Source organism: Gossypium raimondii, chromosome 1 (genome assembly GCF_025698545.1).
Source record: "Gossypium raimondii isolate GPD5lz chromosome 1, ASM2569854v1, whole genome shotgun sequence".
Lineage (NCBI taxonomy): Eukaryota > Viridiplantae > Streptophyta > Magnoliopsida > Malvales > Malvaceae > Gossypium > Gossypium raimondii.
The window spans coordinates 5889039-5901809 of NC_068565.1; the positions used below are offsets into that span (position 1 = coordinate 5889039).

A 12771-nucleotide genomic window follows, 5' to 3' on the forward strand; every position below is an offset into this window, starting at 1 on the left:
GTTTTTCTTTATGAGTTCTAATGGCTTCGGTTTAAAATGAGATGGGATTTGGAGCTTTTTTTTTTTTCATTATGCCTTTGGTTTGATGGTTGTTTGGCAATTGCTAGCTATTTGTAAGTTAGTGACATTAGTATCGTTTAGTTGCCTTTTTATGTATTGACATTAGTATGATGTTATTAGGCTAAGTAGAACTACTCTTTTGTATCAGATTCAATATCTGCAACTTTTACCCATGATCTCTTTGTTTTTAATAGAAGGGGACATTAGTATTGGAGCATAAGGATGAGCGCGATTTGGGGCTCCATTTGCTGCAATTTGCTGAGGTAAGAACTTAATAAAAAAAAAGAACAATCTATTTATTGTTTCTTGACTCAGGCTCGGTCTGACAAATTTTTATCTTGCTTTCAAGTTGTTGAGGAGGCTTGTACCAATTTGTTACCGAATGTTGTGTGTGACTACCCCTATAATTTATCCGAAATCTTCTCCAAATTTATAGCAACCCTGAGTGCAAGGTATGATCAATGATCTAATTATATGGTTTCTTGGTAAAATAAACCTTGTTATTGCTTGTCATCCTGCCCTCACAAGGCCGTTCACCTAGTATTGAAACTAGGAAAGTTCTAATGGCGGAGTGAATTCTAGGTAAAAGATGTTGCAATACTTTAAGATGATATGTGGCATATATTGATGAAATGAGCAGGTTATCGGGTCAGATAAGGAAACAAGTAGACTACTATTATGTGAAGCAACCGCAGTGGTTATGAGAAAATGCTTCAATCTTCTCGGAATCACACCTATTTACAAGATATGATTTTACTTTGAAAGCTTTACATATAACCTATTCTTGAGAAGGGTGGGTTATATATTACTTCATATAAAATCCTATGTACCGCGACAATTGTATTCAGATCTCATTACGATATTTATTTGGACAGTTTTGATTGTACTTATGTATTTTAGCTATGAATTTATTCATACCTGCAGCAAGGCCTAATTAACTAATTTATCTACCTATTTAAAACACTAATCGCTTTCAGCTGCTGAAGGATTGTCATGAAATTTAAAGTAGACAATTAATAAATAATTTATATAACAAACAAATTAAAGAAAAATAATAGACATTGTCTAAAAGCTTCACAAACACAACTTTATGTGTGTTTTATTAAACTTTCATTTTATAGATTTTTAAAATAATTTTGTGGATAATTTTGTTGTTTAATTGTGGTTTGAAAGCTAATTTATAATTATTCAATCCTTGTTTTTATTTTTAACACAATTACAAATAATTTATTTGACTTTGGTTGTTTTCAATTTCTGACAGTTAATATTGTAGCTTAATAATGGAGTTTTTTTATATATTTCATTTGATTTATTTATAAATAAATAAATCATTGCAATATATGTAAAAATAATTTAAAATATAAAAATTTATTAATATATATTAATATATGTAAAACAACTTTTCTGGAAAATATTTTCAGAAAATCTGCCAAACAGCAGAAAATATTTTACACAGATTCATTCAAACACCAAAAAATATTTTCAGTAAATCATTTTCCAGAAATCATTTTACGGGAAACATTTTACTGGTAAATAAACAGACCCATAAATTCTCAAAACTAATTCAGTTGCTCCTACTCTCTAACGACCACCATAAAGAACCCCCCAAATTACATTTTTATTTGCATGAATTAGGTCAAAAATTAAATCTATCTATAATAGGGGAAAATAGAAACGAACCAGTAATGAACAAATTTGCATTGAGAACAACGGGTAGTGGCAGGGGCAAAGTAAAAAACAAATTAGAGCTTGGAATAGTAACTGTACTCCACAGCGGCTTGAGCTTCCACATAGGCAGTTTCATGAGAGACCATCTATTGTAACCTCGTAACTTCCTCTTTCCTTGCCGTTGCATTCCTCAATTTATGTTGGATTATCAAAAAGACAACAAGTAGGGACACCAAAACGACAATGTCGAACCCTAGAGAACCAACATTTCTTATCCAATAACTTTTATTCCTCTTTTTGGGACGTTTGTGGTGAGATCGATAGTGAGAAGTGAGAGGAAAGGGAGCAGTGGTGGGGGTTGGGACAGTGATGAGTGAGAGGGAAGGCGGCGACGGTGGGGGTTGGACAAAATAGTAATAGCAACTAGAGGGGAAGGGAGAAAGATGAGAAGAACAAAGAAGATTGAAACAAAATGAAAAAAAATTATTTTTATAGATGACATCATCTACGACTTGTAGTTTGATTAACAATCAACTCAAGTTTACTATTAAAATTTAATTGATTTTTAAAAAAATCGTAACGTTGATGGTGCCAATCTAAAAAAAAAATTAAGGGCTCAAACCCAAAAACCCATAAACAGTGAGGGTATTTTCGATAATTATGCCAAGATTAAAATAGGGAAATAAATATATTTCAAGAGCGTACGAGATCCATCCCACGCGGCATGAGGTGATTGAGACCGAAACACCTCCCCTAGTGATACCGACCAAACATTCAACAAATAAATATTCGCCGTCACTGTTGAGTACCTTTTCCGTTAATACGGACATCCACCAAACAAAGCAACGGCCAAATCGCCGTTTCAACCGCTGTTAGCAAACGCCACCCTCTTTTGACTCTTTGCTGCTTCTCAACACGTGGATTTTTTGGAACTTATTACAGCGGAACACATTGTGTTTCTTTGTTGCGGCATGGCGGCTACGAGTTCGGATAAATTATATATTTTATTAATAATTCCTATTTCTTTAATATTTTGGCTTTGGATGGGCTATTTACACGATAACAATATACCCATATGATTTAATATAAAAATATTTATTTAAACATATAATGTATTAAATTATTACACGACACCATAACATAATATAATATGCAGTCAAAGACTTTGCTGGCTAAGTCAGTATAATCTGGTGCAGGCGATCATTAACAATTAATTGTGGAACGTAGTCCATCTTTTCACATGTGCAATGTGTGCTTCTCAGGTGCGTGTGGGTCCCATTTTTTATTATAATGTTTAAAATGATAACGCGGTATTCGGCTACATCCAAGGTTCTTCTTGGAAGAGCCATTTAAATTTTTTTTACAATATATTTATTTAATTCTTTTAAATAATGTAGTAATTTTTAAATAAATATTAAAAAAGATTTAAATTAGTTCTTATAGTATTTTTTTACCTAAATAAGCCTATTTTTTTAATTTATACTCGTAAAATTACTTGGCCTATTTTTTAATGCCAAAATTATTTTCTCCTGAAAATAATTAATGATCCTTAATAAATCATTATATATATATATATATTTGTGAATGGTCGTTTTCCCATTTGACTGCCTAAATTGATCATAGACAGATAAAATTAAAGAAACGCGTCGCGTAATAATTGGAAGCCAAGATTGAACTGAAGTGGTTCATGCAACAAAAAATCAACTCCCACAGATCCGGCTTTGACTGAACACAATGAAGAGCCAAACGGTGCGTTTTGAGCTTATCCTCCACTATATAACCACATCCCTCTCCTTTCCATCTTCCTTAACCCATTCATTTGCAGCTCAAGGGAGGAAAAAGAACATGGCTCCGAAATCACAACCGGTCAACCCAAATCCCAACACGACTATGAACGAGATCCGTTACCGCGGAGTCAGAAAGCGTCCATGGGGCCGTTACGCAGCTGAGATCCGGGACCCGAGAAAAAAGGCCCGAGTCTGGCTCGGTACCTTCGACACTGCCGAGGAAGCAGCGCGTGCTTACGACGCGGCGGCACGAGAATTCCGTGGCGCCAAGGCTAAAACAAATTTCACCTACACTAACATCAATGACTTCACGCTAAGCCCCAGCCAGAGCAGCACCGTGGAGTCCTCTTCTCCGCCGCCGTTGGACCTCACACTCGCTAGCGGATCTATTTCGCTCCCCATGACGGCGAATCATCCGGTGTTTTTCGTTGATGTCTTTGCTTCCGCCGGTAAGCGTCTCTCCGATGCCGGCGGAGCCCAGAGCGATTCAGATTCCTCGTCCTCGGTTGTTGATTTTGAACGAGGGGTGCAACCGAGAGTGTTTGATTTTGATCTTAATCAGTTGCCTGCTGAGATGATCTGAATTCTTTTCCCCGTTTGTACCGGATGTCGTTTTAAGCTTCGGTTTTCTGCGTTTTTTGCTTTCCTCTTTTATGGTAAAAGCTGACATGTAACGTGTATAAAAGAAATGTAACTTCTAGGGACCTATTTTTAGCAACTTGAGGAAATTCGAAATTTCCTCAATGTTGTTTCTACTTACTTATAATTAAAGTATTTCCTTTTCTTTTTCCCTCTTCCTCTTCTTCTTTCATCTTTTCAACGGAAATGAATGGATATCAAGTTTTATTTCATTAAGTTAAAATTTTCAATTTCCTTATAATTATATTTTCAAATTGTCAATGTTATATCAATAACATTATTTTATTAATAAAATTATTAATTTAATCATTAAACGAGATGTCAAATCTTACATGACATAATTTAAAATAAATTTTTTAAAAAAGTAAATATTATAAAAATAAATGCCATAAATATCTTAGTTTTAAGGCATTTAAAGCTTGTACAAAAATTATTATTTACTCTTTCTTTTTCAGTTTCTCTTTATTTTTAGTTTTAATTTAAAAGTTATCGTCAACATTTTACTAATAATGGATGGATTTGATTGATATACACTAATAATTTAGTAATGTAATTAGAATGTCCAATTCATTAAATAATAGTTGTTTTTAAAATTGTATTAAATCAATATTTCATATAAATATAAAAAAATAATTGTTTTAAATAGTTTTAAAGAAAATGTAATTTAGTGGCTCTTCTGGACCTTGTTGGTTAGGTTATGTTTACACAAGGCTGGTAAGGAAATTAAATGAGAATGTAATTTTATTATTTCGGGGGTCAGCTACCAAGGGAGGCGACACCTCAGCTTTCATAGTTAAGCGGGAAATTCGACGAGTGTTTTGATGATGCGCTACCTAATGGGTCCCATTTCGTACGGAAACCGCACTTTGTTGATAATAGAAAAATGGAATCCACTTCCCAATTTAAATCTTAAAAATTAATAATAATAATAATAATAAGAGTCGGCCGCGTCTAATAAAAAATACCTTCTCGTGATCAGAGCCATCCATTACATCTGATCCCACTAGGCAGTCTTTTGATCAAATGGTTGGGTTTATTGTCCGCACGTGAAATAGTCTTCAAAGTGGTAGCCGCGGCGGCCGCGTTTGGGGTGGGACCCAGTCTTTGCGTTTTCTTTGATTTAATTCTCCACACTCTCTAACGTTAAAAACTCGACCTTTACCCATTCATCATTCGCCACCTGTTTCTCTTCGCGTGAACTTCCCTATGGTTGTCTGTAGAGGCGGCTAAGGAAAAACAAAAACATTAAAACAAAGGCCTGGGGGTGGCATGTCCGAAGGTGAGTGACAGTTAAGCCGGCACATCCATGTAGTGGGGACCCGGGCTTACTATGTTTGGGGATGCTGTTGTGCGACACGTTGGGCGGCACTTCGGCTCCGGCGGCTGAGGATTCGAGAGTATTGCTAAATAGTCACTGCCGTTGACCTCACATAACAGCGGCTTTATTCAACTGTCCAGCTGTCTGACCTATAATGTTTTTCGGTTTATTAATAAAATAATTTGAGAGAGATAATATTATAATATTTTGTATTTAAATCTCATTTATATAAAAACTAAAAATATTTTTAAAGTAATATTTATTCCTTTCTAAATAATAAATTTTTAATAATTTTATAATCAAATTACAGATATTACCAATTTAATTATACTTTTAACATATACTATGGAAGATTAAAAATACTTTTTATAAAATAAATTATATTATTGTGAAACTTGAACATAATACTATAATTTTATACCTTAACTTTAGAATTTAAAGTAAATCAAAGATAACATACTAATTTGTATTCTTTTTAAAAAAATAATTTTGTTGATTAATTTTATAATATTATGGCTTTGTTTTATTATTAGGATGGTTTTTAATGTTTTGAGTAATATTATTAACATTGGTTTTAAAGATTGATTAATACAAATCTTTAAAAAAGATTAGGATCGGTTATTTTTATAATATTATATTTATTGAATATTGATTAAAAATAGCACTTTTGTTTAGAAATTATCGTTAGCAAGTGTGGTTGTCGTCAATCTTGTATTTGTGTTCATATTGTGTCATGGTACCAAAAAAGCACTCAACTAACTTTTATTTTTATGAAAAAAAACTACTAGTTATATGTTGGCATCATAAAAACTTATTCTCTAATATAATTCTAGGAGTTCTCATTTATTTTACGATCCGAGATTAGTTTTTTTGTGCTTAGAATGGTATTCAAGTAAAGCTTCCTAATAATACTATCATCAAAATTCGAACTTGATCCAAATACTTGAGAAAGAAGTCCACTCTAACACTCGAACTAGTTGTATGTTGACCTCAAAAATCCACCATCAAAATTTTCACCAAAACTTCCAACCCAGATTCTATTAAAATAAATTCACCAAAAAAAGGGAAACTAAATCACAAAAGAAAAGAACTTTGAATGAAAAATGCCAAAAATTTTACACTTATAGCAAGTTGTTTATGAAAATTTAATCTCTTACTAGAGATGGACTTATTACCCTTTTTGTTTGATTCTTAGTCATGGATCTAGAATTAAGCTTGATTGACAAAAGCCCAATTCAACTTAAGTACTTAACCACAGTTGAACCCTTTCATGGGCTTTACCCCAAAACTCCCACAATCATTATCACCACCAAAAATCTCCTTTTATAATTTTATCATCACCACCCCTACTATGTCATCTAATCCCCACACCTCCAAATTTTCTTTTAACACCTTTTCTCCATCGTAGAAACTAGAATCCAAGATTTTGCCATAGCAGTGTAAAGAACAAAAGGAAAAAAGAGAAGAAAAGAAAAGAAAAGAATATATATATAAAGAGGAAAAATGGGAAGGATATTTGTGGTTGAGCTTGATGGAAGGTCTTATAGATGCAAGTTTTGTAGAACTCACTTGGCTCTCCCTGATGATCTTGTTTCCAGGGTACCAACTTTCATTTTCTTCTCTTTATCTCCTTTGTGTTTCTGGGTTTTTCATTTCTGAGCCATTTGTTTTGCAGTTATCATCTAAAAATGATGTTTTGGTAGTAAAAGTTGGTTCTTTAGTTATTATTGATGAAAGAAAGCTTAAAGTTGACAACTTTTGATGTTTGGATCCTGTTGTCTTTAGCTAGGTAACACTAGAAACATGATCAATAACAGTACTATTGGTTTTATGATGGGTTGTTGATGATAGGTTGTGAAATGAATATGTGTGTTTTGTGCAAATGTAGTTGGCATTTAGGGGAAGATTAAATAGGAGAACCTCACAGTTTAGGATTTTGGGGAATTGGGGGGAAATGTGAAATTTCAGTAAAGATTAGGATTCCATTTACTTGTCAATTAGGAACTTGATTTGTCTCTGTTGATTTATAATCACAAATTTGGAACTCATGGACATAACAAGAGTTTCACCAAAAGGCCTCATCCTCTTTTAAGATTGGGAAATTTCTTGGGTTGATGCAATCTTTTATGCCTTAGCTAAGAGCCTTTATGTTTTTAAAATTGCTAAACCTGAAGGTTTATTTGCTTTTCTAATTAGCTGTAGTTTGATGTATCAATTATGTGTCGTTAAATTTTGATATTAACAGTATGCAATGCATAGTTGTACTCCATGCTAACAACTTCTTTCGAATTTTCTCCATTTGTTCAGTCTTTCCATTGTCGCCGGGGGAAAGCCTACCTCTTCAATAATGCGTAAGATCTCATAGTTTCTTCGATGATTGCTTGACTGATTTCTTTTCCCTTTTTCTTTAAGGGAATGTTCATTTGGTTATCCGGATCTCATACCTTAACTCTTGGCTGTGCAATACTGAAATTTTCATATTACACCGTCACGATCTTTACAAAAGCAATGAATCTTCAAAGTCTCGTAACTGCGCGACATTTGAAGCTTTGAATCGCTTATTGTTTAGAATTCCATTCTCCAGGGTGAACATAACAGTTGGAGCCTTGGAAGAGAGGGTGATGCTATCTGGAATGCATACTGTGGCTGATATATTTTGCTGCTGTTGTGGACAAATTGTTGGCTGGAAATACGTAATTCCCCTGTCTTAAACACATACACATTTATTCGGATAATTCAAGATTGACAGAAAATCTAGCACCTGAAGACTGTATCCATAATCGAATCTAACTAACTTTTATCTTTACTTTGAAGGAGGCTGCACATGAGAAGAGTCAAAAGTACAAAGAAGGAAAGTTTGTTCTTGAGAGGTAAAACGTTTTTCTTTAGCCTTTTGGTTCCTTCATTTCTTCTTAACAATGGAAACATCATATAGGTTAGTCCGTTCTTTTGCATCGGACAGGGGAAGGATCGTGGATGAAATTGACTTCTCGTCGGAAGTATACATTGATACCCGTCCTAGTATGAGCGATGGCGAAGACGCGTAGGATGTAAACCACTGTTTCTGAGCTAGATCTAGAAATATAATATAGTAGCAGCAGGTGTAATGTATGTACATACATATATGCAAGGAAATAATGTAAGAAATTGGCGTGGAAGATTTGGTGTTTGCAACTTGATCCATCTGACAAAGTACTTGTATGTTAGTTCCATGATGTGTCTGGTACAAACATTCTTATGTTCTGTTGGGCATGCATATAACTCAAGATTCAGGCTTTATCAAAGTTCCTTTTTTTAGTTGAGACCATTTCCTTTATTAACCACATGTTTGCAATCAAAGTTTGGAATTTTAAGTTTTCAAAACCATTTTTCATTCTTCTTTTTATAAGCTATAACCTATTTTATACAATATTAACTATAAATGAAAAATACGTTTGAAAATTATTAAAATTACATTATTTAAAATTCTAAAGACAATAGCATTGTACTTCATAAAATTCTAATATATATATATAAATTAATAAAAAATAAAAATTCTAAGATGTTCATAATTTTTTTCATATCTATAACTATATACATGCGATATGTTATGTAAATATAGAATCTTAATAATTCAATAAATTTTTTCGTTCAATATAAAAATAATTTAATTAAAATTTAAAAGTTATCCGAAAAGAATTAAAAAGAAGAAGGCCAAAATAACAAAAAAAAAAAAAAAAGAATGTTAAGCATTAACTTAATGAGTGTGCCTTTACTTAGCTTTTGAAATTAAGTTATTTTATTAAACTGACGAATCTATAAAAGATAACAATTTTATATTTAATTAATTAAATCATGAAAAACAAAAACAAAAGAGAAGTTTGTCATTTACTTATGAATTACTTTAGGTCAAACGGTTTATGAGAACCTTTAAAACGACAAGCCGGTTTGATCATGTCAAGAGCCAACTTTTTATCCGTCTATTAAGGTTGCCAGGCAAAGGCGAACTCTTCCAAAAAATAATATTTTTTAAGAAAAAAAAAAACGTTTTCTGTTCTTCTTCTTCTTTTGTTTTTCCCTTTAATTTTTTCATAAATTAACCTTTGCTCTTTTCATTTCTTTCCTACTTTTTTTTTGTGTGTGTGTTTTTTTTTCTTGCAGATAAACGGTAGAAAGAAAGGAAAGTAAACAAGAATCAAAGATGGGAAAATCATCTTCTTTGAAGAAAAAACGTTCCAAAAAGTCATCTCAGGTAATTTCTTTTCCTTTCCCCCTTTTTAAATGTGAATCAAATTTCCTTTTTTGGGGTTAAATTTTTGGTCAATTATGACCTGCAATTTGTAGTTTAGTGGTTTAAAGATTTACCCATTGTTTGGATGTGTAGGAACATGAAAGAAATCTTTAGGTTCATTTGTATTTTGGTTTTTTTTCCCTTAGAAAGATTGGAAATTTTTGAACTGTTTCTAATCCAGGAAATTGAAAGTTGAGAAATTTGGACGGGTACTTCTGGTATTTTCTTCCTATAAAATCAAAAGTTTGAACTTTGGTTTAGTTTGTACTTAATATGGTGATTTTAATTAGTTATTAGATAATCCTTGTTTTAGTAAGTAAAGTTAGCATTTATTAATGTTTAAATGAAAAGTTAGGGTAAAAACGGGTTCTTAATTTCTTTTCCTATGTATGTATGAATGTATGTATGTATGTGCATTCTTCATTTTAGTTGCGAATGAGGAAGAGAAATAAGGTTAAGGGCAAGAAAAGCAAGTCCAAGAAGCTTCGACATCGGCAAGATGATTCTGTTTCTTATTCAGATGATACTGATTCGACAAGTACCGCATCTATTTCATCCTCTAGTTCCGAGGATGATTATAAAAGTCGAAGGTCCCAGTCTCGTAATAGGAAGGACATGAAAGGTAAAAAGAAGAGAGCTAGAAGGCTGTCCTCCGGTAGGGAAAGTAGTGGGAATTCTCCTTGCATAAAGAAACGTGGAGGATCAAGGAAGAGAACCAGTAAGAGGAAAAAGTCTACAAGAGATGTGATTATGAGTTCTCGTAGTAGTAGTAGTAGGTCCTTGAGTTGCTCAACTTGTCCGAGTGACAGCGACGAGAGTGGATATGAGAAGAGAAAGGGCAGATCAGAAAGGAGGGAGAAATATGGTAGGTCGGAGAAGGTTAAAGGAGGAAGCAAAAGGAGTAAGGGCCGATCAAGGAGTTGTTCTTCTTGTAGTAGATATAATGAAGGATCTGATCATTCAATTGGGGAAAGAGTAATGGAAGAGAGCAACACGAGGCGGCTGAAATCGGTTATTACTGTTGTTAAGCGAGAAAATGAAAGCAGCAGAGAATTGATTGCTGATGAGCCTAAAGAAGATGTATATGATTACGATGATTACCCATCCTGTAGGAGCAATGATAGCAATGATGGCTGTAATCCGAGGGAGTTACAGCAATATCCCCATGCTATATCTGAGACGAAAAGGCCTCCAGATGATGAGCAAGTAGAAGTTTCTAATGTCAGAATGAGCAGCATCGAGGAAATTAATGTTTCGAATGCAACTGATGGTTTAATTGGTGATGATATTGAATTGATTTTAAGACAGCATGCACTGGAGAACTTGAAAAAGTTTCGTGGTGGGCTCCAGAAAAACATTAATCCTCCAATTACTCCAAATGATAATAGTGCTGCTGATGTTAAAGCACTGTCTTCTGTAAACACTGACTCGTTTCAGATTAAAGCCCCTAAGGTAGATGATGGTAGAATGGTGATAACGAGCCAAGTGAGCCAACAGATTAGACAGTCTCCGGTTAGAAGAGACTCATCCACCCTTCCTAAGAATGATAGGAACACTCCACATATGAGTGATGGAAGATATTCCGAGACCGTCGGGAGTGATCTTGCTCCCCCATTGGCTCGGGTGGTTTCCACTTCTGTTCCTACTAATAAGCCGAAGTTGGTTATCTCACAAACTGGTCTTGAAGCACCTAACACTCACACTGCGCTGAAACAAGAAGCTGCCACCCAAGAACCTTGTCAAGCCAAGTGGGTAACTGATAGTAATGTGGATGAGCGTGGTTTAGAAACCACCCAAACCATAAAACCCTCCGAGGAGAATGCAGCTTCTGTTTCTAATAGGCCAAAATCTGTTAAATTGCGAGCAGGACAGGAGCCACCTAATACTTATAGCACCCAAAAACAAGATTCTGCTGCACTAGAATCTTCTCAAGGTAAGTCGGTAACTGAGAGTAGCGTGAATGATAGTAGTTCCCAAAGTGTGAACCCCCATGAATGTGGCAATCCGGGCAGTAAAGTTAACGATACATGCAATAAGCCAACTTCTTCTGGAAACATTAGCTCAGATAAACAGGAAGATGAGACCAAGGATGGTTCACAATTTCAACAAAAGACAATGTCTGTAATGCGGGGTGGGGAAATGGTACAGGTTAGGTTTTAACCCGGTAGTATCAATTTATCAATCTCTTAAGTGTCGATCATAATATTGTTGAATTTATTTTATTTTATTTTTTTCTTTTTGCAGGTGAGTTACCAGGTCTATATTCCGAAGCGTGCCCCTGCTTTGGCTAGGAGACAACTCAAGCGCTGAGCTTCGCTGTTACCTATTGGATTGATTTGGATGACCCGAGAACTGCAGCAGTTAACTACAATTTTGGCTGCTATTGCAATGCTATTGATAGTTGTAGAAGACTAAATTATGATAATGGACCAAATGATTTATGATTCATCTCTAGTTGGCAGTATGTTATGGTAGCATCGTTGTCATTGTAATATTTTAGCTCACTTGCTTGAATATTAGATTTACCTTTCTGGGGATAGTTGCTTCTATTTTTTTTTCTTTTTCCTGCACGGACTTGATAGTTTTATATACAATATGATCATACAAGTAAAACATGAACACAATATAAATAATTTAATTATTTGAGATTCTTTTTTCTTTTTTGGTAATAATAACAGGATAGTTTAATTACAAACCATCAGAATTGGCCAAAAGGTTGGGTATCTAAACGAATCTTATCGGTGACCTTAGCTGGAGGACCATGTAAAATTCGTGGACCACCTGAATAATCCTTCATTGTGCCTGCTTTCTGGATGCATGTTTTCAATTCAAAATTATGGTAATTGACATCAAACTATCCAATCAAACAATGAAATAATTGAATAAAGGGCAAATGATTGCCTGCTTTTTCATTCATGAAAATTGAACAGTGGAAAATTGTAAACTCTAAGAAAACTCATTGTGCAAAGATTATACAAAGAGATTATTTTTAATGAATGATTAATGTTTGTGAGACTACATCTTGTAAC

The 12771-nt window shown here is 34.0% G+C and overlaps 3 protein-coding genes across 6 annotated transcripts; all 3 read left to right on the forward strand.

The window, feature by feature from the left end:
• The first annotated feature begins 3447 nt into the window (after window positions 1-3447).
• LOC105778838 (ethylene-responsive transcription factor 4) lies at window positions 3448-4305 on the forward strand. Its single transcript, XM_012602602.2, has one exon. It carries the CDS (start codon window positions 3463-3465, stop codon window positions 4096-4098), a length of 636 nt encoding a protein of 211 aa, XP_012458056.1. The 5' UTR covers window positions 3448-3462; the 3' UTR covers window positions 4099-4305.
• A 2473-nt stretch (window positions 4306-6778) lies between these two features.
• LOC105778850 (protein yippee-like At5g53940) lies at window positions 6779-8769 on the forward strand. 4 transcript variants are annotated; one of them, XM_012602606.2, is made up of 5 exons: window positions 6779-7071; window positions 7780-7823; window positions 7979-8165; window positions 8287-8342; window positions 8408-8769. In XM_012602606.2, exons 1-5 carry the CDS (start codon window positions 6976-6978, stop codon window positions 8517-8519), a joined length of 495 nt encoding a protein of 164 aa, XP_012458060.1. In that variant the 5' UTR covers window positions 6779-6975; the 3' UTR covers window positions 8520-8769. The 4 variants fall into 4 exon arrangements, with proteins under 4 accessions (XP_012458060.1, XP_012458063.1, XP_012458073.1 ...); XM_012602609.2 differs by having other exon boundaries at window positions 6788-7071; window positions 8435-8769; XM_012602619.2 differs by having other exon boundaries at window positions 6800-7071; window positions 8057-8165.
• A 659-nt stretch (window positions 8770-9428) lies between these two features.
• Window positions 9429-12281, forward strand: LOC105778811 (uncharacterized). Its single transcript, XM_012602573.2, has 3 exons — window positions 9429-9703; window positions 10172-11890; window positions 11987-12281. The coding sequence occupies exons 1-3, from the start codon at window positions 9653-9655 to the stop codon at window positions 12050-12052; spliced, it is 1836 nt and encodes a 611-aa protein (XP_012458027.1). The 5' UTR covers window positions 9429-9652; the 3' UTR covers window positions 12053-12281.
• The last annotated feature ends 490 nt before the right edge of the window (window positions 12282-12771 follow it).

Excerpts from the sequence above, each read along its gene's own strand:
- LOC105778811 (XM_012602573.2), top strand. The coding sequence starts at position 9,653 with ATGGGAAAATCATCTTCTTTGAAGAAAAAACGTTCCAAAAAGTCATCT. Across the intron at positions 9,704-10,171 it reads GTTCCAAAAAGTCATCTCAG|TTGCGAATGAGGAAGAGAAA; the intron begins GTAATTTCTTTT and ends TCTTCATTTTAG. Across the intron at positions 11,891-11,986 it reads GGGGTGGGGAAATGGTACAG|GTGAGTTACCAGGTCTATAT; the intron begins GTTAGGTTTTAA and ends TTCTTTTTGCAG.
- LOC105778850 (XM_012602606.2), top strand. The coding sequence starts at position 6,976 with ATGGGAAGGATATTTGTGGTTGAGCTTGATGGAAGGTCTTATAGATGC. Across the intron at positions 7,072-7,779 it reads CTGATGATCTTGTTTCCAGG|TCTTTCCATTGTCGCCGGGG; the intron begins GTACCAACTTTC and ends CCATTTGTTCAG. Across the intron at positions 8,166-8,286 it reads AAATTGTTGGCTGGAAATAC|GAGGCTGCACATGAGAAGAG; the intron begins GTAATTCCCCTG and ends TTTACTTTGAAG.
- LOC105778838 (XM_012602602.2), top strand. The coding sequence starts at position 3,463 with ATGAAGAGCCAAACGGTGCGTTTTGAGCTTATCCTCCACTATATAACC.